Source organism: Lygodium microphyllum, chromosome 4 (assembly GCF_053477565.2).
Source record: "Lygodium microphyllum isolate KBCC chromosome 4, Lygodium_microphyllum_v1.1.10, whole genome shotgun sequence".
In the NCBI taxonomy this organism is placed as follows: Eukaryota; Viridiplantae; Streptophyta; class Polypodiopsida; order Schizaeales; family Lygodiaceae; genus Lygodium; species Lygodium microphyllum.
The window spans coordinates 129,765,824-129,790,104 of record NC_141138.1 but is presented as its reverse complement, the minus strand read 5'-3'; the positions used below and the strand labels follow the sequence as shown (position 1 = coordinate 129,790,104).

Below are 24,281 nucleotides of genomic sequence, written 5' to 3'. Positions count from 1 at the left end.
TAACAATATGGTTGTAGATGATGATGAAGAAATTGACCATAGCAATACTTCTGACAGTGGGATAGACTTATTTATTTCATTGCCTATTGGTAACATGGACCTAGAGGTAGATAGTCTAGCAAGGGCAGATCTCATTGAAGATGAGATTGATCATTCATTGTAGCATATATAATTAGCTTTGAATGATTGGATGTATATTTGTAATACTCAGAAAGAACTAAAGTTGGTAATGTATTCAAACAAATACTAGCTGTTAAGATGTTTGGTCATATTTAGGGACTTAATGAGAAATGAAAAGTATGTGCGTTTATTTTCGCATCTATAGGCGCGTTTATAAACGTGGGTATATAGACGTGTTTTGTATACTACCATAAATAGACGCGCTGATACACACACTTATAAATGGGCCCGCTATTTCGTGTGTATATTGCGCGTCTATAGGGCCTTTCTCTTGTAGTGAATAATCAGTCTCAAGCACCACAACAACACCAATGAAGTATTCTTTCTCATTCTTGAAAGCCGTGAAAAATCCCAATAGCTCTCTCTTAACTTGTGAATACCTACGTTGCCACTCGTTTAGGACTTTTGCCCCAAACCAAATAGCACACATGTTCCCATTTGCATGGTCTTGGCCAATAGCCCATCCAATGCCGATATGAATAGTATCAACAGAAAAACAATAGGACTCCCACACTCATAATCTGCCTTTTGAAGAGTCGGAGCATCTCCCAATAATTTCTTGAGTTTCTACATGGCTTTAGTATGTTTTATCTCCCAATAATTTTTTTTTCCTTTTCTCAAGAGCTAGTATAAGAGATCATCTACAATATGAGAAAAATGAGGGATCCAAATAAGATAAAACAAACAAGCTCCAAGAAACCTATGAACTTCCGAAGTAGAAGAGCAAATCTCGGGAATCTTCTCTATGGCATCAACCTTCGTAGCAGGAGAATGTTTCCTACCATAATATCCACACATATGTCCAACAATAAAAACTTCTCTGGCTCCAAAAAAAGCCTTCAACCCTGACAAGGTCAAATTCACTTCCTCTAGCCTACGAAGAACCTTCTCAACATCTCCAATATGTGAAGCCACAAAGAACCTACATCCATGATCCTCTAAAGAATCATCTTTTTCTTTCTTCAAGAAACCCTTGATAGGTAAATTATCAATGAAAGGCATGGTAAGATCAGGAATAAAATCTTGTAGAACCTTGGTCATCCCATTTATCATATGGGCTATCGAATTAGTAGCTTCTTGTGGAAGCATACACATCCAGACAAGGCCTAAAGGTGTCTTCATTGTAGTCAAATCTCTACTCTCAAGGGGAAGCTAGAACTCATCATATCCAGAATAAAGATCACTGAGTGAATAAATAGCACATCCAGCAAAAGCTTCGGAAAACTCATCCACAATAGGTCTTGCACCAATATTCTGAATAGTGACCTTGTTTATTGGCTATAAGTCCTGTATGAATCTAAGTGTCCCATTCTTCTTAGGAATGGTGAACCATCTGTTGGAATATGGAGCTGAAGATGGCTCTAGAATCCCCATCTTGATCCGCTCATTCAAAAGCTCCATCAATTTGGGCAAGTGAGCCCTCGGCACGAGAATAGACCGTAGATTCCAAGAGACATGCGGAATGGTAAAAATAACCATAGGCGTCATAACCCTAGGATCAACACATCCAATCTCATGTGGGAAGAAAGCAAAAGCTTTTCCATGTCTGCATAACATCTCTTCAAAACATCTTACCACTTTAGAAAGTAGAAAATCTTTGGTCCTAATCTTCATCTCTTTCAATTTCTCAGTTGAAAACTTATGCCCGATACCTCCAAGATCTCGCAAAGAAGGTTGCATAGCAGCTCTCCTAATCATCTCATCACTGTCCAAAGGTAGCGGTCCTGCAACTGGTCTAACCTTCTTGTCAACTCTCTTATATTTTTCCTAAACTCTAGCTTCATGGCTACAACCTGCAAATTTCAACCCTTGTTGAGAATACCCAAGTAAACACAAATTTTGATGTTTATAAACGGCAACATCCAACTCTTTTTGCTGAAATATGTCAACAAATAATACTTTTTGCTGAGAATCCTTAGCACTTGAATTCTTTTGAAGCATGAATTCAAAAATTTTGCAATACATCGCCAGAGAATTGACTTGTAAGACATATGACAACTCTTGATTGTTAGTATTCAGCAATACCAAAAGTTCTTCCATGGTATCTGAGCATGAAAGGCCATCATAGAGACCATCTATCTGGTCTTCTTCCTACAAAACACCTGCAAGAATCAATTCTTGTTCTTTTCTTTTTACATACTGGCTGGAAGCTCTAGGCATATCGAAAATATGCTAAAAACACAAAGTACTTTTAGTGGATACACCATAAATACATGAGGAAAAACTACCGCTGCCACAAGGTGAGAGCTTTCCTTGACTTGTACCACTATCGTCTCGCAAGACAGTGGTACTTAACAAAAATCTAGCTCTCCTACTAGAAGAGGGGAATCCCTCAAGGAATCCTTATTCGGCTAATGATTGATGCAAACAATCATGATTTGGATAGCTCTCTTTTTATCCTCACTTCAAATCTGTGCATAGGCAAATCCATCATCTAGAACCTTAGTCTCCATTTGAGACTCGGTAATAAATGTCTGCCTCAAAATAATAGGATAGGAACAAGAGTTCTACACAAAGATATGATACGACTCACCCACATCTCCAATAGAAATCTTCAAGTTTGGACAAACAGCATACAAAAATCCTATAGTGTTATTGGTTGCACGCATGCGTCAACCATGATCCACATCAATTGGCCATTTACCAGTATCATATAAACCTCACATTATGACATTAATCTTGAAGCCACGATCCAAAAGAGCAACACAAGGAGTCTCACTCTCTTCAAGCTTGACTACAGTTTTTGTAGTCGCACGAGCCCAGTGACTTTGAGAAAAATGGCTATGAGAGGCATCACTCTAGTCGCACCTTTGCTCTCATGATATTGTACAACGGGATCAAGTAAAGGATGAAGAGACTTCTTGGATTGCATACATAGAGCTCCATATGTGAACTCCTCAATTGTCTCCTCATCATAATCAATCTCCTCAATCTACAACCCATAGAGAATAGCCTCGATAATAGCTAAAGCCTCTCGATGGATCATATCATGCCTTGGCTCTTCAATAACTTATAGTTTAATTTTTATGATGTCGATGATAATATCATGAAATTCTCTTTTGGAGATCCCCAAGGCTTCTCCAAGAGTAAATTCAATTTTGCAATTACGAATCCAATCCTCAAGTACCTTTTTCAAGTCCATAGTTGTGTCAATGTCAGATAGCAACTTGGATCAAGGTTGCTTTTACAGCTTCAGATCCTTTGTCTTTGGGGCCTTCTGATCTTCATGTACTTTTGGCTTCTCTATGTCAACCATACTCTGCTGTGGTCATGAAAAAGAAGGCTAAAGAACTGGATCGCTCCTTCTAGTCTGCCTCTTCGATCCTTTAGATTGATCATTGTCTCTTTTTCACTTTTCTTCAATAAGCCCTTCAAATCCTTGAGATTTTGTGATGTAAGCATAAATAGAAAAGACATTAACATGATCATTCCATCCAATCCCTTTTCTGATTGCATCTCCTATGGTTGAAAGTGCGGATGATGAAGCTTTTTCCTTCTTCTCTGCATGCAGTGCATAGGACCATAAAGGAGATTTATCCTTCGGCAATTGCTCCAATTGAAAACCATAGGCAACAGTTTCTCTTGCCACCTCTCGCACCACATAAGAAAAGTACAAAAGAGATTCCTCCAATCATTTCTTCATACTTCCTTTACCAAAATTAGGTTTAATCTCTTGCTTTGTATCTCCAAAACATATCATCTTTTTCTTCTACACCACCAACTTTAGCCTTTTTGCCTCTTTAAAGTCTTGACATTCCTTCTGCTCATGGTTTGGACTATCACACCACATGCAATGACAAACATGATCATTTTTGGCAGAATTTATAGGAGTAGAAGAGGTTGGGGCTGGGTTAAGTGGCTCTTGTTCTCTTCTAGTCATCTTAATTTGAAAATCTTTTAAGTTCTTTGACATTTCCTCCACCATGTCTTTGAATGTAGATTTTCAAGATGGTCTCAGAACTAGAGTAGGAATAGGTATAGGCATAGAAATAGAAGTAGGCATAAACACATGATGAGAAATAGGAGAAGAAGTGGAAGGAGCAACAGGAGAAGTCAAGGTAGGATAACACATCACTAGAACTATTTTTATGCCATTTTGCAAGTGACCTTTCCATCTCTGCCCCTTTGTTAATGTGGAAACGGCATCAATAGCATCCTGCCAATCAGTCTTCAATCCCATAGGCTGCATACAGTCTTCAAGAAGCTCTCTCAACTCCTCATGAAGTGCATGATCAGTCGCCTATAGGAATAACTCTACTTCTTTTACTTTAGGGCTCTTTTCTGTAATGCATCCAACTAGTTGTATCATTCTTCAAACTCCCACAATAACTCAGAAGAAACAATACCTTTGTTGGGCTGATAGACCCACTCTCTGAATGTCTTCCATGTAGTAATACCATAATCCTCCAGAAAATATTCATCTTTGAGCGCTTTCTTGAAAACATTCAAGTTAGAGTCTTGCACAAATAAATATGTTACTCTAACCTGCAAAGCAAGTGTGATAAGCCGTCGGAAATAGTTACTCCAATTGGATAGAACTCCAAAGAAGCATATCTAGCTTTCAAAGGCTTTAAGATAAGTTGAAACATTCCGGCCATCAAATAATTTTTCTCACTAACCACATCCTTGATCCCCTTGTTTGCACCATGAGTATGCTCTAGTTCTTGATGCAACATTCGTTGTTAATCCAACTACTGATACTGCTATATAGAAAACTGCATCTATTGATTCTGCATCATAATGGCTGAAGAAAGAGTTTGTAATAGTGTCTTCATCTCATTAGTTGAAAAGGAAGAAGTATTCGATGAAGTGGGTGGATTATTCGAAGAGTCTTCCATCTCAACAAGATCAAAAGCAACGCTTTCACGTCGGGTTCACCACATGTCACATGGAATAATACGTGCGGGAGTTCGTGAAAGTTACTTGCCATAGGGATGCTTGGCAAGATGGGAGTAGAAGATACGAAGAGTACTCAAATCAAGATAAATACATGGAGTAAAGGAATGGTTAGGATTCTCATTCCATCGATTACACATGTCGGCATGATAAGGAGAAGTGGAAAAAAAAAATTCAATCTTCTCAATATGTTCTTATACATAAATTTCTTGATTGTTACACACAAGAAATAAATAGATGAAGTCCAATGAATGAATTCACAATATATCTTCAAAGTTTGATCACAAGATAGCATAATTTGTTATGAATATGCATGAAAAGAGAAGCGAGTTGAAAGTTTTTTTGATAGTGTAGATAGGGCACTACCAACTAATAAGATTCCATCACCCAAACCATTAAAGGTTTGATTACTGCAGTAGGTTTGTCACTCCATTCCATTCACCATGACTAGACATAATGTTTGTCATCAACTGCACCTTCATATCTTGTTGAATAGTTATCATGTATGAGTTTCTAATGTTCCATAGGAATATGATTTTGTGACAAGTGTTGAGGATTTTGAAATAAAACCAGGGAGTAGGGAGGAAAAAGAGATATTACTTAAGTTTCGCAGCTTTGTATGAAAATTGCACTTTTACACGTATCGTTCCAAGTGAAAGTCGCAATTTTTGGTGCTAAGATGCTCATTGGTGGGCAAGCATGAACTGGATATCCAATTCCTTTTGAGATAGCACTAAGATGGAAGTTGTAGGAGCGACTTGCAATTGCTTAATCTTCTCCACGTTGTCCCTGAAGTAAAAAGACAAGGCAACAAACAACCATTCATCTGATTACTTTTTCACTACCTTTACCTTATGAAGGATAGAGCCCTGTTGCATCTTGCCTTTGCCAAAGTAAGACCGATAAGGCCCACAACTTCCTTTATTACTTTCCTTAGCCTTCTTTTCAAGTTGTTGTATTATATTCTAGCGTGAATCCTTTCACATTGTTGAGGAGGTGGCCGAGTCTTCCCCGAAACGATAGCTAGAGTCACTGTCTACCATGACTTGGCAATTAGATGTTGTGGTCACGGAAAGAGATGGTCAAAGCTCCTCATCAGGAGGCCAGAAGGTTCCTTCAATATGAAGTAGCAGTCATATTTGTTTGCAGAGCTCACCGATTCCTATCTTGGTGAATAAGCTATGGTTTTGCAACAACTAGAAAGTCCCATGGTGAATCGATCGCCACCATGAAAGAATTCCAATCTTCATATGAGCTCGAAGGTGCCCACTTCAAACAAAATGGTATCGATCAACTCTTGATGAGAATGCAGGGATGCAAAGCAGTCGACGACTCCAACAGCGCCAATGACTCCTTCTTGCCTCGGCACAAGGGCCTCCTCTTCGTCACCATGTGTCGGTCGTCACGTTTCTTTCCCCTTCGTTCCTCGTTTCCTTTGGCTTCTCCTTTCTCATGTTTCCCTGTCTCCTCCTTCATCACCATCTCGTCATCCTTTGGCTCTCTGCCTCCCGTCGTCCTTCAACTCTCTGCCTCGTGTCATCTGAGCTCACCCACTTCTGCGTCACCTTCGGCTCTCTTCAGCACCTTTTTTTCCATTCGCCTTTCCCCCGTCCTTTTATAATTAGCACACTTCCCTGAAAGCTCGTGGATTTCTTTTTACACGAAAAAAGCTTTAGAAAAGCTTTTGATTGTCGTCAATCATGTTGCCGCTTTTCCTATTATCCCAGCCCGTAATGCGTAATCAATGACGTCCACTTCTACTTTCATGAAGTATGCCTCATTAATAGTCATATTTCCAAATCACTTCGGTCCAGCGATGGCCTCCTTTGATTATAAAAACAAATAGTGGTCCTCTTTCTCTTAGCAAAAAGCATCACGGTTACTTCTAACATGTTGTAAGAGATGCACATATGGAATGGCATCAATTGCAAAAAAAAAGCATCACTCATAGGTGCATTCTTGAACTGGTGGAAGACAAAGCTCGGTTGAACCGGTGCTTTGACACGTTGTTGCACGGAGCCACCATTTAAGTGTGCAGTATTTATCATTTTCATGGCTATCATATGATCAATTCTAGGATCTAAACCCATTTCGCATAGTAAGGTGATATTTATCCTCTTTGCTTTGCTATCAATCAAGTGCAAATATCTCCTTACCAACAGAGTTGGCTATGACAAGTTGCTTACTACCTCAATAGAACAATTTACTACCATTGTATGATAAGCTGGAGGCATCAAGCTTAGAATTCATGATACATTTGTCACTGAATGCCTTTTCTTCAATGTTATTGGCACTTCCATGGAAGCAACTATCCTTAATATTCTAATGTATAAGGTATCCAATCCTTGAAAAAGCTTCTTCATACATTGAATAATTTTTGTGCATTCATCTTTGCTTGTATCTTCTTCCACAATGGCCATTGGCAAAGGATGTTGCAATCATCTCAGCTTTCAAGAATAATGTTAGATATGAACAATGCCCCACCCTCATTAGGTGCTACCAATGTTCCATGGTGCTCAAAGTTGTAAGGCCCCCATTATGAGGAGAAGCCATATGTGAGCTCAGACATTGGTTGAGTCCTGACTTGTATATCAGATTAAGCCTATGTGACCGGATGGCAAAAAGGTGACCGTTGTGGGTCTAATCTTTGGGTTAGACAGAGTAGTTAAGCTGGTAGCAAATCGAGGCACATTGCATCGAGTTGCGGGGTAAGAGAGTTATCAGGGGCCCTAGCCAATGGTAAAGGGAATATTCCCTAGTTCCCTAGCCAACTAGTGGATGGGCACATGGAAGGTCAACAAACACATGTGCATATGAAAGGTCAACAGACACATGTGCATATGGAAGTTCAACAGACACATGGGCACATGGAAGGTCAACATACACAAGTGCATATGGAAGGTCATCCATCATGACCCCCTTCACAAGCTATAAAAAGCTAAACCCCTTCATAGCTATCGATCATCCATCTTTCACCCAGTCAGAGTTGTTGTTCTAGCTAGCCTTAAGCTCTTCACCTATCTTCTGTCTAGATCGCCATCTAAGCTTCACACTGTGGAAGCGCACGGGTGGACAGAGCCATCTTTGTATCAGTTGTTTGGAGTTAAAGAATTTATTGATTCTCCTCTTATCTGTTGTGTACTCTCTCTATCTCTTTCTCAGATTCTGTTCGCTGCGCCGTGTAATATTTTACATGGTATCAAAGCCCAGGGGGCTCTAGAGATCGGAGAGCGTGCAAGAGGCAAAGGCTTCAACAGCAAAGAGAAACTATGTCCACTTCTGGAAGCGGTGCAGGAGGTGGTGTTGCTGTATCGGCTATTCAAACACTGAGGATTCGTCCACCAACCTTCAGCGAAGGCAAGTTAGATGGTACAAACTACACCTTGTGGAAGTTCAAAATTACAACTATCCTTGATTCTTATGAGCTTCTGGAGACTGTGCTGGGGACTGACGCAGAACTAGAGCCTACCCCCGACCCATCAAATCCTAGTATGATGATTCCTCCGAATGTAGATCTTCTGCGAGCTTGGAAAGGAAGGAATGCAGATGCATTGTGTGCCTTAGTTACAAGCTGTTCTGACAGTGTTTTGACTTTGATTCAGCATACAACCAAAGCGTCAAAGGCTTGGAATGTACTAAGGAGTCAGTATGAAACACGAAACTAAACAAGGATTCAAAACTTGGAGAATCAACTAGCAGCGGAGAATTTTGCTGAAGGAGAGACGGTTGAAGCATTCATCACTCAGATTAAGAATCTGCATGACCAGATGGCTGGCGCTGGGATACAAAAGACTAGCGAAGAGCTAGCTCGGAGGTTTCTTCAGATTTGTCCACAAACGTTTGATGGACTAGTAACTACCCTTAATACTCAGGTGAGACCTCAAGCTTTGACTTTTGAGGAGTTTTGTGCATTATTAAGGGAGGAGGAGTTGAGGCTGAAAGCCCGAGAAGGAAGCAACAATGGAGATGCTGCATTCTCTGCCAATGCAAAAGGCAAAGGTGTTTCCTCAACCAAAAATGATGGTGACAAAAAGAAGAAGGGCGGCAAGAAGAAGTTTCAAGGAGAGTGCTTCTACTGCAAGAAGAAAGGACATGCAATTGCAGATTGTCGTGTCAAGAAGGCAGATGAAAAGAATGGTACCCTTAAAAGTAAAGGGAAAGAGACAGCCAATACAGCTGAAGCAGAGTTCGAATTATTCATGGCGACCATTGAGGAAGTGTGCTCCTCGGCGCAAGAAGAATCTACCACTGACTCATGGGTGTTGGATAGTGGGGCCTCCCGTCACATGACCAACAAGAAAGGTCTATACAGTTCTATGCAGCCTCTACAAGAATCCATCACTGTGACGGTTGGAAATGATGCTAAATGCCCTGCTGCGGGCACAGGTACTATTTCTTTTGTTGCTGCAAATGGTGAAGTTAAAAAGCTTTCAAATGTGTTGTATGTTCCCGAAATCAGGAGAAATCTCTTATCAGTTGTGCCATAACTGATCTTGGTCATGAAATGAGGTTCAAGAAGACAGGTGCAAAAATTATTGATAGTGCTGGCACAATTGTTGGCAAAGGAGAAAGAAGGAACAACCTGTATGAGCTAAGTGCTCTTACAGCCACCGCTGGAGTGGGCACAAGTAAGCTTTGGCATGCAAGGTTTGGACATATCGAATTTGCAATATTCAAGGAGATGCAAAACCAAGGTATGGTTGCTCACCTACCTACAATAACTGAATTGAAGGAACCATGTGAAGCTTGTATGATGGGCAAGCAACACAGAAAGGCATTTCCACAAGAAAGCAAGAATAGAGCACAGGCTCCTCTAGAGTTGGTGCATGCTGACTTGTGTGGTAAGATGCCTACACAGGCCTTGGGGGGATCTTCTTATTTTATGTTGATTGTCGACGACTACAGTAGGAAGATGTGGGTGTACTTCCTTCGTGATAAGGCTCAAGCTTTTGGTAAGTTTAAAGAATGGCTAATACTTGTTGAGAATGAAACAGGGAAAAGTGTGAAGAAATTTAGAACAGATGGTGGTGGTGAGTTCAACTCAAAGGAGTTTGAAGGCTTTTGCAAGAGCAAAGGGATCAAGCGTCAATTGACGATGCCTCACACACCTCAGAAAAACGGTGTTGTGGAACGCAGGAATCACACCATTGTGGAGATGGCAAGATGCATGCTAAAGGGCAAGGGATTGCCTAACCATTTTTGGGCTGAAGCTGTTAATATTGCAGTCTACACTCTAAATCGGAGCTATACAAAGGCTCTAAAGGAAAAAACACCTCATGAGGCTTACACTGGTAAGAAACCATCTGTCTCACATTTCAGAATTTTTGGATGAGAATGTTATACACATGTTCCGGATGAGAAGAGAAACAAGTTACAACCAAAAAGCAGAGAATGTATCTTCTTGGCTTATAGTGATGAGCAGAAGGCTTACAAATTATATGTTCAAGAGGCAAAGAAGATCATCGCGAGCCGTGATGTGGTTTTCAAGGAGGAGCCGCATACAGTGGAGGAGGAGAAGGCAAGTTCTTCCACTTTATCATCAAGCGAAGAAGTAGTTCACTATGAACCTGTCCCGAGAGCTATCCCTATCCTTAAGGAGGAGGAAGCATCATCTTCAGATGATGAGGAAAAAGTTCACCAACCTGAGATCACCCCACCGGAAAAGCCATTGCCGCGCTGGGTGAAGCAGCTCTATGACCACAATAATCCTATGCCTGCATCTGTTGAGGAGAAGGCAGACGGACCAAGGAGGTCTCAGAAAATAGAGGAGCAACGGAGGGCTTCTGCTCACATAGTCAATATGGCCTTGATGGTTGAGATTATGAGAGAAGTAAAGGAGCCAACTGATTTAGAAGAAGCACTTGCAGATCCATCATGGAGGGCGGCTATGCAGGTGGAGTATGACAGCATAATGAAGAATGACACTTGGGAGCTAGTGGATCGACCATCAAAGCGGAAGGTTATTGGCACCAAGTGGATCTGGAAGGTAAAGTACAAGGCTGATGATACCTTAGAAAAGTACAAAGCTAGACTGGTTGCCCAAGGATTTTCACAAGTTGAAGGGTTTGATTTTCAAGAGTCATTTGCCCCAACTGCCAGAATGACCACTATTCGCACGGTAATTGCAGTGGCTGCCCACAAGAAGTAGCCAGTGTACCAAATGGATGTTAAGTCAACGTTCTTAAATGGTGACCTCAAGGAGGAGGTGTACGTGGGTCAGCCACCAGGGTTTGAGGCCCCCCATTCTGAGAATAAAGTGTGTAAATTGAAGAAGGCATTGTATGGGCTGAAACAAGCCCCCAAAGCATGGTACCAGCGGATAGATAGGTTCTTTTTAAACCTAAACTTCAAAAGATGTGCCTCAGATGCTAACTTGTATGTTTACAGGGATGGTAAAAAGTCTGTAGTGATTGTCCTATATGTGGATGACCTTATTATAGGTGACTATGAAGATATGATCAACCAAACTTGAAAGGCTTTGAGTTCTGAGTTTGAAATGATAGACTTGGGCTTGCTACACTATTATTTGGGGATTGAAGTTTGGCAAGAGCCAGAAAAGATCTTCATCTCTGAGAAGAAGTATGCATGGGAGATCTTGAAGGCATTTGGCATGACCGAGTGCAAGGAGATAGCTACACCTATGGAGGTGAATGCAAAGTTATCCGTCGAGGATACATCAGCACTAGCAGACATTGGGAGGTATAGGAGGTTGGTCGGCAGTCTGATCTACTTGTGTAACACCAGACCAGATATCAGTTTTGTTGTTGGTGTTTTGAGCAGGTTCTCAAACAAACCTCATGAGAGTCATTGGAAGGCTGGGATGCGGGTGCTCAGATACTTGAAGAAAACTCTTGACTATGGTATCACATACAGTTTCGGAACTTCTCTTGTGGGGAACTGTGACTCAGATTGGGTAGGAGACATTGATTCCAGGAAGTCAGTTTCTAGTTATTGTTTCTCTTTGGGTTCAGGAATTTTCTCTTGGATTAGTAAGAAGCAACCAACAGTTGCATTGTCTCTACCGAAGCAGAGTACAAGGCAGCTTGTTTTACTGCATGTGAGGCCGTATGGTTGAGATTCTATGGCATATGGGAGTGCAGGATGAAGAACCAACTGTGCTAAGATGTGACAATCAGAGTTGCATTGCCATTGCTAAAAATCCAGTGTTTCATGCACGCACCAAACATATAGAGATCCAATATCACTATGTGCGTGATTTGATGGAGGATGGGATAGTGGAATTGGTCTACTGTCCAACAGAGGAGAATGGAGCAGATATTTTCACCAAAGCACTTACGAAGGATCTGCTTTAAGTTCATCTTCAGAGACTCGACATTGGGCCGAGGAGATAGTTCACATATGGGTGGACATTGAAGGGGGGTGTTAGATATGATCAATGCCCCACCCTCATTAGGTGCTACCAATGTTCCATGGTGCTCAAAGTTGTAAGGCCCCCATTATGAGGAGAAGCCATATGTGAGCCCAGACATTGGTTGAGCCCTGACTTGTATATCAGATGAGGTCTATGTGACGGGATGGCAAAAAGGTGACCGTTGTGGGTCTAATCTTCGGGTTAGACAGAGTAGTTAAGCTGGTAGCAAATCGAGGCACATTGCATCGAGTTGCGGGGTAAGAGAGTTATCAGGGGCCCTAGCCAATGGTAAAGGGAATATTCCCTAGCCAACTAGTGGATGGGCACATGGAAGGTCAACAGACACATGTGCATATGAAAGGTCAACAGACACATGTGCATATGGAAGGTCAACAGACACATGGGCACATGGAAGGTCAACAGACACAAGTGCATATGGAAGGTTATCCATCATGACCCCCTTCACAAGATATAAAAAGCTAAACCCCTTCATAGCTATCGATCATCTATCTTTCACCCAGTCAGAGTTGTTGTTCTAGCTAGCCTTAAGCTCTTCACCTATCTTCTATCTAGATCGCCATCTAAGCTTCACACTGTGGAAGCACACGGGTGGACAGAGCCATCTTTGTATCAGTTGTTTGGAGTTAAAGAATTTAATGATTCTCCTCTTATCTGTTGTTTACTCTCTCTATCTCTTTCTCAGATTCTGTTCGTTGCGCCGTGTAATATTTTACAAATAACACTTAATAAAATGATCACCATGGCATCATATCAAGTATCACTCCATTAGACTCGTATATTGCCCTGAAGTGTTTTATTTGGCCAAATCCACCTTGCACAAACTTTAAGGAAGTAATGATTCAATGTGAAATTCATCACTCCATAATATTCATTCTCCCCATGTAGTATCTCCCATAAAAGAAAAAATAAAAAACACGAAGGCATACACACAATGAAAATAAATTCCTAATGATAATGACTAATGTGTTCAAATTTTTGGCAAAAAACTCTGTCCCTCAAATTTGTAGTGGTGGACGCGCAGCATCACAATAGCATCACAATCATAGATAAAGACATGAACTGTATCGTTCGCACTACAACAAAAAGGCCTCTTAGACACACTTTTAGACGTGATTTTTGAATTGAGAGAAAATCTTACGGGCGCATCTACCCGCCCGTCTATTTGTGCGTCTACAAACTCGCGTCTATAGTCGCATGTATGAAGAAATTTACACGTAGAAATAGACGCGCAATAGACGCGTATATACAGCGTGAATACAAGCGCATAAAAAAACCAAAATTGTTATTTATTTAATTTCTTTTGTGCGTCTACCAGCGCGTCTACATGGCAAATTAGACGGGCATATAGACACGCCCATAGACACGCTTTTACAAGCGCCCATAGACGCGAACACAGAACAAAAAATCTCATTTTTTTAAAACAAATATATATATATATTTTTTAAATTTGAATTATCTAGCGCGTGTACTTTGCATTTTAGACGCGCTTATAAACACGCGTTTTTTGCAATTTAGACACGCAAAACAGAATTGGAAAAAAAAAAACCAGAGAGCATGAGGTTACAAAGCAACCACATGCGCTCTATTTTTTTTTCCCTCTCCCATACATCAAATTGTGCATTTGGAAAAAACACAATGGATCTGAAAGCACGAGAATTGAAAACAAAAATCCATGTATTCGTTATAGATAAAATACATTTACATGGGGAGTTTAAGTGCTTGCGACCTAAAGCGTGGCCGCAAGCAGTAGGCTCAAAGATGAATAATAGATATACAAGAAAACAAGGCTATAGAGGAGGTATGGTGCTCCTCTACGAATCTGAAGAAGAAACATCTTCGCTAGCACCACCATGGCTACTAGCATCACTATCCCCCTCCTCGCTATGCTCCACATTGGGGTTCGCCTACACACACAAAAGATCAAGGCTGCTTACGTACATATGGTGGAGAAAAAGTTATAATTAGCTATACTTTTAATAGGAAAGTAAGAAAAACATACCTCTTTGGCTGTTGAATCCTCATAGCCCGGTTGTATTGCTCCTCAATGATGAGACCCTCCTCATAGAAGTGAAGCCATGTGGTTGCGCGGTTATAGCCTCGATGGTAACCTACCTCTCTAGGAGTAGGTATCCTACCAACGATGGGAGTCTGCAAAACAATTATGATATATACAAACAATTATGAGACACAATATATTAGAACAAATTATATAAAGAATTGAAAGAAATATAAATTTTAAAAAACTAGAAATGAAAATATACTTACAAACTCTGCCTCCCACGACTCTCTGCCGCCCGATCCGTAATGCGACGATCCCATGGTTTCCATTTGGATGTGTCGCACCTCTACGTGCTGGTGACTCTTCACTTTCTCTGCTGGTTTCTTCTTGGCTTTCTTCCACTCTAGGCGGTGGCACATCGGTGGTTGGCTATAGGCTCCACGCCCCTCCTCCTATCTCCACAGTGACTCCTTGGTGCGTGTCATGAGGTGGGATCTTTTGTTATGAAGCAAATCCCTCACTTTTGTGCGTCCCCAATCATCCGAGAATCGCTGACCCTCAGGATTTGGGTACCTCCTATGGAATGCCCTCAACACCTCCTGCCACAAGCCGCTTTTCTGATTCTTGAAGTAAACGAAACAATATTTATACGTTGTATGCATGATGCTCCTCATGTACGCCATTACATCCCTTCCTTCATCATCATAGAAGATGCCACTAGTATTTGTAACTCTATAGTACTGGCGTACAAGATCCTCTACGTGATCTTCTGGTGAGGGTGATCGTTCGCCACCTCCTAGGCAACCCCCACATAAGCCTCGTCCTCCCCCTCGACTCTCCCTCCTCCCTCTCTGTCGACTACCCTCTGGTTGCTGGATGCATGTGCTTCTGCAAATGCACGTGCATCGGTTGATGCTTGTGTTTCAGCCGATGCATGTACATGTGCTGCACATGGAGTACCTACAATTGGAGTTTGGACATTTGATGTTTGGGAAGTAGTGCGAGGCAAAGACGTTAGAGGTGTTCCAGACATGACACTGAACAAGTCGTCTCCTGTGGGAGAGCGACCAAGGTGTCTGGTTATCTCTCCAATGAAGTCGTCCTTACTAGGAAAACCTCCAAAAAATACATTGACCCCTCTGCCGAACAAGCCCAATGTATCATTCATGCGATCCAAATCCGGGTCATTGCTAGATGAACCAGGATGTGACATCTACAAAAAAAACACAGGAAAAAGATAAACTCGTACAATTCCAAAAATAAAAAATTATTTTTTATCAGAGTTGGCTGGCGCGTATATAATCGCGTCTAAAATGTAGGATAGACGCACTCTCAGATGCATTCCTAAAGTCAACCCTCTGGTCAAAGCGCGTGTATATCCGCATCTGAGATACAATATAGACGCACTATCAGATGCGATTCCTGAGTCAATGCTTCTGGCGCGCGTGTATCCTCGCGTGTGGAATGCAGAATACAAGCGCATGGAGACGCGACTCTGAAGTCCAAGTTTCTGGGCAGGGGGCGTGTATTCTCGCATCTCACATGCAGGATACACATGTCTGGAGACGCAACTCTGAAGTCAAAGCTTTTTCTGTGCAGAGTGCGTGTATTCTCGCGTCTTAGACGCAGAATACACGTTATGAGACGTGGCTGCAGACACAATGATAGCAAACATAGCTTCGCGTCTATCCCCGTATCTGTACTCAAATGTAGATGCGCTGGCAAACGCGCTCAGTTGGCTGATTTCAGTCTGACGACCGCCATTCATGATTTATTTATGCTATACAAAATGCAATCATAGATACTAATACACACACACACACACACACACACACACACATAAAGAGAGAGAGGACTCACCTTGGGTGTTTGGTGTGGTGGGTGGTGGCACTTCTTCCTTCTCCTTCTTCCTCTCCTTGGTGAGTTACTCTGCCTTGATGCTTGCTTGGTGCTTGTTGTTTCCTCCCTTTTCTTCTTCTTCCTCTTGTTCTCCTCTCTCTTGTTCTCTCTTTCTTCCTCTCCTTGGCTTTCCTTTTTCCCCTCTTGTCTCTTTGAAGTAAAAGAAGAGGTGAGTCATGAGGAGGGGAGGCATGAAGAGACTGCATGTCGGCTAAACTTGAGCTTCAGAACGTGCAAAAAACGCAAGAAAGGAAAGGCGCAGTTTGAAAAGAAATGATTCAAGTATATTTTGAATTTTGATATTTGCGTCTATTTTCGCGTGTATATGCACGTCTAAGTTTACGTAAACGCGCTTATAGACGCGAAGTTAGATGCACAAATAGACGCAGATTTAGACGCATAAGTAAACACAGATATAGACGCGCATTTAGCTTTTATCATGAATTTTTATTTTTAAGATAAGTTTTGATAGTAAGTTCTTGTCATAAGTTTTTATGTATTTATGATAAGTTTTGTGTATTTAAAATTGAGATCTTAGAATAATTAATACGCCAGCTTGAAGTTTTTATGTAAACATATGAATGACAAATATTTTGATGTTGTCATGAGATTGGTTTAATCATGTCGTCATCATCACCTAGTGCGGTGCATGCTGATGAGTCAACGAGCACATCCTCAAGTGAGGATGAAACATTACGTCTTCATAATCGAGATGCACACTACAAGGGAATGGGGCAATAGCGACGCCGATTAGCGACGGCGGATGTCAGCGTCACTATAGGCGTCACTATTGGCGTCGTCGCAAATGGCGACGCCAATAGCGACGCCAATTGCGACGCCGCAGGGAAAAAAAGCGCGGTCGAAACCAGAGCGCCGTTTTCATTTTGTTTTCTTCGCCTTTTGAGAGCGAGAGCGAGGGAGAGAGCGAGGGAGAGAGCCAAGGCTTTGTGGGAGAAGAGGAGGAAGAGACTTGCCGCCGCCGCCGCCGCCGCCACCGTCGTTGTTCGTGAAGGAGAGGAGGAGCCCTCGTTGCAAAGAGAAGCCGCCCACGCTCGCCATATCTCATTGGTGAGTCTCCCTCTCTCTTTCTTTTACTTATTGAAGGTTTAAATCGTTCTCTTTTGTTTGTTTAGGAGAGGAAATGAAAGAGAAGGAGAGGGAGAGGGAGAGAGAGGGAGAGAAAGAGAGGGAGAGGGAGAGAAAGAGAGGGAGAGTGCATTCTCTCTCTCCCTTTTGCTTGTTTAATGTTTAAATTACTTTCTTCTTTGCTTGTTTAGGAGAGGAAACGAGAGAGTAAGAGAGAGGGAGAGGGAGAGGGAGGAAATAGGAGAGGGAGAGAAAGAGAAAGAGAGGGAGAAGGAGGGAGAGTGCATTCTCTCTCTCCCTCCCTCTCCCTTTTGCTTGTTTAATGTTTGAATCACTTTATTTTTTACTTGTTTAGGAGAGGAAATGAGAGAGAAAGAGAGTGAGAGGGAGAGGAAGGGAAAGGAAATGAGAGAGGGATAGAAAGAGAAAGAGAGGGAGAGTGCATTGTATCTCTCCCTCTCCCTTTTGCTTGGAGGATGTTTAAATCACTTTATTTTTTGCTTGTTTAGGAAATGAGAGAGAAAGAGAGATAGAGAGGGAGAGGGAAAAAAAGAGAAAGAGAGGGAGAGGGAGAGGAAGAGGGAGAGGGAGGGGGAGGGGAAGGAAATGAAGGAGGGAGAGGGAGAGGGAGAGGGAGGGAGAAAATGAGAGAGGGAGAGAAAGAGAACGAGAGGGAGAGGGAGAGGGTGAGGGTGAGAGAAAGAGAGGAAGAGAGGGAGAGGGAGAGAAAGAGAGGGAGAGGGAGAGAAAGAGAGGGAGAGGGAAGGGAAGAAAATTTAAGATAATATACGTATTGATAATGGTATGCAATGTGCTTTGCATACGGCCACGTACTTCATCAAAATGAACCCAAAATTATTGTTATAGAAAAAGAAACCCTTAAATTGAGTATAGGATAATTTCTCTCAGGTCTTATGACTATGAGTAGAATTGATTGAAATAAATTTTATTACTATAGTTATAAAATTTCATAGATGGCCATTAATTTTAAAATGGATTACTTATACTCAAAGCCGAGACATAACAAAAAATTATCTACCGGGACAAACAAATCGTTGAGCATGATACAAGGCCGAGATATAACATCGGAAAATCTCTCGACTACTATATACAATGCAAGGTTTATGGTCAACTTGCAACCTGACGTACATCTCCATAAAGCTATCCATTTAAGCCTTTTTTGCTGTAATGTAGATAAGATGGCAAACGAAGAAGGTCCTATTGTTCAAGACCGCGAGTCGTATCTTAATCAGCGTGTCCCATGTCCTTGCTCTCAATGCAAGTTGGCAATTAGACGAAAACGCCGATTGTCGTTAGAACACGTACGACGATTTGGCGAATTTCAATCTGAGATCATTGATCAGGCGATTGCAGACTTTCAGCAAACGGTAATTTGAAGTTAGCATTTTTTATGCATTGTACTCTCAAGCTAATTGAAACCCATACACAATAAGATTGGGTCTTGTTGGTAAATTTTGTATCCAGGGGGGTGATGTCTCGACCCAAGGGGGAGTGCACCCTTTGCAGCCAATTAGAAGAGTTCGTGGACGTGCGATGGATGGATTGCAGGAGCCAATCGACCACTCGCAAGGCCCATCTATACCGTCAATGCCAGAGGAGACAGACAACCTTCCCGACTTGCCTACAATCTTGGAGCCTGAGATGGAGGCAATGATCGATGCATTGATTCCCATGGATGTTGAGACATCTGACCCGCTCAGAGAGGAAGCATCCATACCATTATATGATGGGTGTCGAGTATCTCGGTTGAAGACATTGCTTGCACTCTTAAGTGTGCAAGCAAAATACGGTTGGAGCGATACGAGCGTGACTGAGTTATTCAGGTACCTTGCACACAGACTTCATTGTTTTTTTTTTTAACAGTATTATTGCAAACATGGATAGATTTTTCAAGGTGTTTTATGATTTTTTCAGGTTATTGAAATATCATATATTTCCACCTGCAAACACCATGCCTGAGTCTCGTGATGATGCGCGACATGTTTTACGGAAGCTTGGCATGGACTACAATAACATCCATGCATGTATCAACGACTGCATATTGTTTCGAGATGAATACGAGAGTATGGAGACATGCCCAAAGTGTGGTGCTCACAGGTATCGACAGGACTTGCAAGGGCAAACCATCCCTCAAAAAGTCCTCAGACACTTTCCGCTCATCCCCCGCATAAACCACATGTTTCGCACGTCTGCCATGGCAAGCTTGACAACGTGGCATGTGCAGAATAGGTCCACGGATGGAGTTCAATGAATATCAGCAGATTCGCGTGCATGGAGCCACATTGACTCTACCTTCCCAGGCTTTGCGGGAGAGCCAAGGAATCTTCGGCTCGGTCTCGCCATGGATGGTGTGAACCCATTCGGTCTGCGCTTGACTTCTTACAGTGTGTGGCCTATAGTGCTTGTCAACTACAACATTCCTCCATGGCTTTCTACGAAGAAAGGACATCTCATCCTTAGCTTGCTCGTCCCGGGCCGCTACAAAGTAAAAAATATGGACGTGTATCTTCGTCCATTAGTCGATGAGCTTAAGATTTTGTGGGAGGAGAGGGTCACGGTGCAAGATATGAGCAGGCGCGATGGTCGGCGGTCAGCCAACATTCGAGCCATTCTCATGTGGACGATACATGACTTTCCGGGATTGGGAGAGTGCTCAGGTGAGCAGACCGAATTGTTCTCGCCGGTAATATCTATATTTTATTTCATTCAATCAAGTATTCACTAGGTCGTGGATCGCCTTGCAGGTCTCGTTACCTCAGGTTATCATGCATGTCCATTGTGTGGGCCACAGTTAGACTCCCGAAGGTCACGAACCATGAAGAAGATGGTATACCAAGGACACGCCGCTTTCTTGCCGGAGGATCATGAACTCAGGGAAGGTTTTCTTGGACGACCTCCAGCACGTATGAACGCTGCAAGCTGGTACAAGCTAAAAATGGTAAACCGGGATTCACATCCAAATGGAATGCGGCGGTTCTCAGTTTTCTACGAGTTGCCATATTGGACCCACTTACAGGTCAACCACTTGTTGGATCCCATGCATATTTTCAAAAATGTGGGCAGCTTGCTATGGGACCACATCACAGGAAAGAGAGACACTACAGGGGCACGAATGGATTTAAAGGAGGTAGGTAAGATGGAGGCGCTTTGGCCGCAGTCGAGTGCTGAAGGGGGAGTACAGCTTCCTCGCGCTCCCTGGGTTTTGTCTACCAAAGAAGAGCGCATTGTGAAGCAAGTAATCAAGTCTATCCGCACTCCGACGGGTATGATGCGTTCTCTTAGGTCCGCATTTTCTAAAGATGACCAGATTTTTGGGCTAAAATCCCATGATTGGCATAAGATATGTCAGGTTTGTGAACAGAATGGATTTTAATTAGCGTGGACATTTTGAAATTTGAAAAGTGACCATTATTCTTAATGCTTTCTCATTTTTGGCAGTTTGTCCTACCGATCGCGATCGCGGGATGCCTAACTCCAGAAATTCGCGGGGCCATTTACAAGCTGTCGACTTTGGTGCAATGGATCTCACAGAAAGAGATTAAGACGTCCTCTATTGAATCCGCAAGGCGGGGAGCAGTTGAGACGGTCTGTCTCTTTGAGAAATACCTGCCCACTAGCATGCTCACGATACAAGTTCACCTTCTTGTGCATCTTGTGGATGAAGTGGAGATTGCTGGACCTATCCATATGCGATGGATGTTCTTCCTGGAGCGCTTCATGAAAACCCTGAAAGGCTTTGTGCGACAACGAGCTCGTCCGGAAGGTAGCATGGCGGAAGGTTGGCTGGTGTCAGAGGCGTTAGTGCATATCTCACAATGGCTATCAACGGTGGAACCAGACAATGAAATGCTATGGACGCTGAAGGACGATGACAGGCTGACTGGAGATGTGGTGGTTGGAAATGGGGTAGAAAAAAGAATGGATACCTCAATGGAAGAGAAGGTGAATCGCTTTTGTATGTTGCACCATGCCTCCATGGAGAATTGGCTCGCCAAGTACCAGATTGCAAGGCAAGATCGAGAGGAAGCACGAGCCGAATTCCGACGCAGTACGCGTCACTGACCGATTCGATATCCCGAAGGCATGGAGGAGATGCCACGGTTTATGTCAACACGATGGTTGCATGGAGCCTTGACCGCAGCATCCAGCGAAGGGACAGAGGTCTCAATGGAGGAGTGGGAGTTCTCGAGGGGATGTAGTCCAAAGGTAATGAGGGGTTTAGAATGTGTCGTATCTAAATTTGCTTGCTACATCTAATTTGAGTGTTTCAATGTGCAGTACAAAATATATAGTGCAGCGTGGTCGCGCGGACGGCATTTTTGGGTGGAGCGTATTGACAAAATGCGCTCCACAATGGACTGTGGTGTCATGGCAAGGTTTGAGCAAGAGAGCCGGCGATGAGCAACGGATCCGAACACGGTTGTGGATGAGATGGAGTATTTTGGGAATTTGCAAAGTATTATTACGGTGGATTACCGTAGCTTCTCCATGATAATATTCGACGTGCAGTGGTTCAAAGTGGTACTTGGAGGAGCTGGCGCAACAGTTCGACGAGGTCCATCTGGATTTCTCGAAATAGATTCCGAAAAAAATGGATGGATTTGCGCGACACCTTTGTGTTGCCGGCCCATTGTGAACAGGTGCAACTAGGCATTTGCTTGCTAATTGTAATATGACATGGTTTATGTCACAATGGTTTGAAGACGGTTTGTAAGTGTTTGTGAACAGGTAATCTTCTATCCAAATCCCTGACAACCTCGATGGTGGTATGTTATACCTTCAACTCCTCGAGGTGCGAGAGTATACGATCAAAGCGATGTTCCAGGCATAGATGAAGAAAATATGCAAATAGAGGGATCGAAATTGCAAGGGGTGGAGGCCACCGCAAGCTTGGAGCCTGCATCGGCTAACAATGATGGAAATACAGAAGTCGTAGAATTTTTTGAGAACGAGACAGACTCGTTGTTTTGTGGTGACATGTCTATTGACCTTCCAGTGTATGCAGAGTTGTGTCAGGAGATTAACATGGGACCATAGAATACTTCATTCTTGGAGAATTGTATTACTCAATTCGTTGTTTAGATCTTCCATAAAGGTAGATAAGATATGCATTTTAAGAGGGATTTTTCAAAAATGATTTTATTAATGTGCTTTGTATAGTTTAAATTGATTATTCTAACATTATTTTTTATCTGTGCAGGTATCGACATTTTCAGGATGAGTTGAGGGATGAGCGATGAGGAGTTTCAGGAGATGATGGCACGTATGTCTCCAGATCAGCTCGTGAGATTCAGAGAGATAGCAGATCAGGAGCTGTCTCGTTCTTCGTCAGGACGCTCTGCTAGATCAGCTTCGGCGTGATCAGATGCTTCAGCTTCGAGTAGACGATCTCGACGCTCGCGACTTGGGCCAGAGGGAGGGACTGCGACTGCAGGAGGATCAGGGGGGTGCTGTTGTGGAGACACGGACGCGGTGTCTCCGTCTCGTCGTTCAGCTAGAGCTCGGTCACCGCCAGGATTTGTCACACCTGTGGGGACGTCCACTCCAGTTACTCCGGCTTTTGCGCAGCCGTCGGCAGATGTCACGCCTTTTGGTGGCACTCCTTTTGGTGGCACACCCTCTGGCGGCACGCCTTTGTGTGGCACTCCGGGAGAGGGTACCCCCGTCGGTACACCGGATGTTCAGGGATCTCCTGGATATGCCCAGGAGCGTGGACGGAGATGGGAGAGGGCCCATACACGACACACTCCTAGGGATTATGGATACCTAGTGGATGGCAGGTCAGGAGCCATTATCATGAATGATGAGGGGAGGAGGGTGATGGCTCGCATGAGGGAGTTGTGCCAACAAGTTTTTCGGCACAACGTCCTGGATCATTGGAGGAACATACCGGAGGGGAGCAAGGAGTACATAGTAGCATCCTTGCACGAGGAGTTCCCGGTGCCAGCCGCAGTGGATAGATTCTCTACGGGCTGGATGATGGATTGCATGCGTGCATACATGTCACATAGACGATCCGACGCACGCAAGGCAATCAAGAGTGGGGCTCCAAAGCCCGAGTGGTTAGATGCAGACGACTGGCACCGACTGAGGGAGGAGGCTACAAATTCGCCAGGACGTTGGAGTCAGCAGCGGGAGGCGGCGAGGGCACGAATCGAGGCCGGATCGGTACATCATCTTGGGAGTGGCGGCCACAGGACATATTTGGAGGACTTTGTAAGATTCTCTTTTGTTTTGCTTATTTGTTTTTTTGAGATATTCTTTGTACTGACAATCATGTTTCTAACAGTTAGCATTTTGTTTTCTTTGCAGCACTCCATTACAAATTGCTATCCGCAAGGCCTTGAGACTCGATATGCGGAGAGGCACGGTCTCAGATCATTGATCGACCGATTGTATAGACGCGGCGGCCCAGTAAGTCACTCATCTTTCTTGTCCGTAGTTACCATGAGATATTTGAATGCATTATTGTATGGTGGATTGATATGTTGTTTTTTTTTCTACAGAATCCGTTTGATGCTCCTTTACACTGGGAAGAGCTTTTGGGGGACGACGATTTGTAGCTCGCCCTTGGATCCTTAGAGCTCACATACCTTTAGTTTTTAGTCGCCCGATCTATGTAGACATTTTCTATGTATTAGTGATATTGTTTTATGATTGTACCAATCACATTTTATGCGATATCATGTATTTATTTCATCCATCAGTTTTATGATTTCAGTATACATTCTTTTTGTTTGCAAACGCTTTGTATGAAGCAGTGCAGAAACTATTTTATATGGCTCTCATACAGCACACAGTGCTATA

At 42.9% G+C, this 24,281-nt stretch overlaps 1 protein-coding gene across 1 annotated transcript; it reads left to right on the top strand.

Moving 5' to 3' along the window:
• The first annotated feature begins 23,439 nt into the window (after nt 1–23,439).
• LOC148037625 (uncharacterized) lies at nt 23,440–24,037 on the top strand. Its single transcript, XM_087677134.1, has 3 exons — nt 23,440–23,690; nt 23,787–23,888; nt 23,981–24,037. Exons 1-3 carry the CDS (start codon nt 23,451–23,453, stop codon nt 24,035–24,037), a joined length of 399 nt encoding a protein of 132 aa, XP_087533260.1. The 5' UTR covers nt 23,440–23,450.
• The last annotated feature ends 244 nt before the right edge of the window (nt 24,038–24,281 follow it).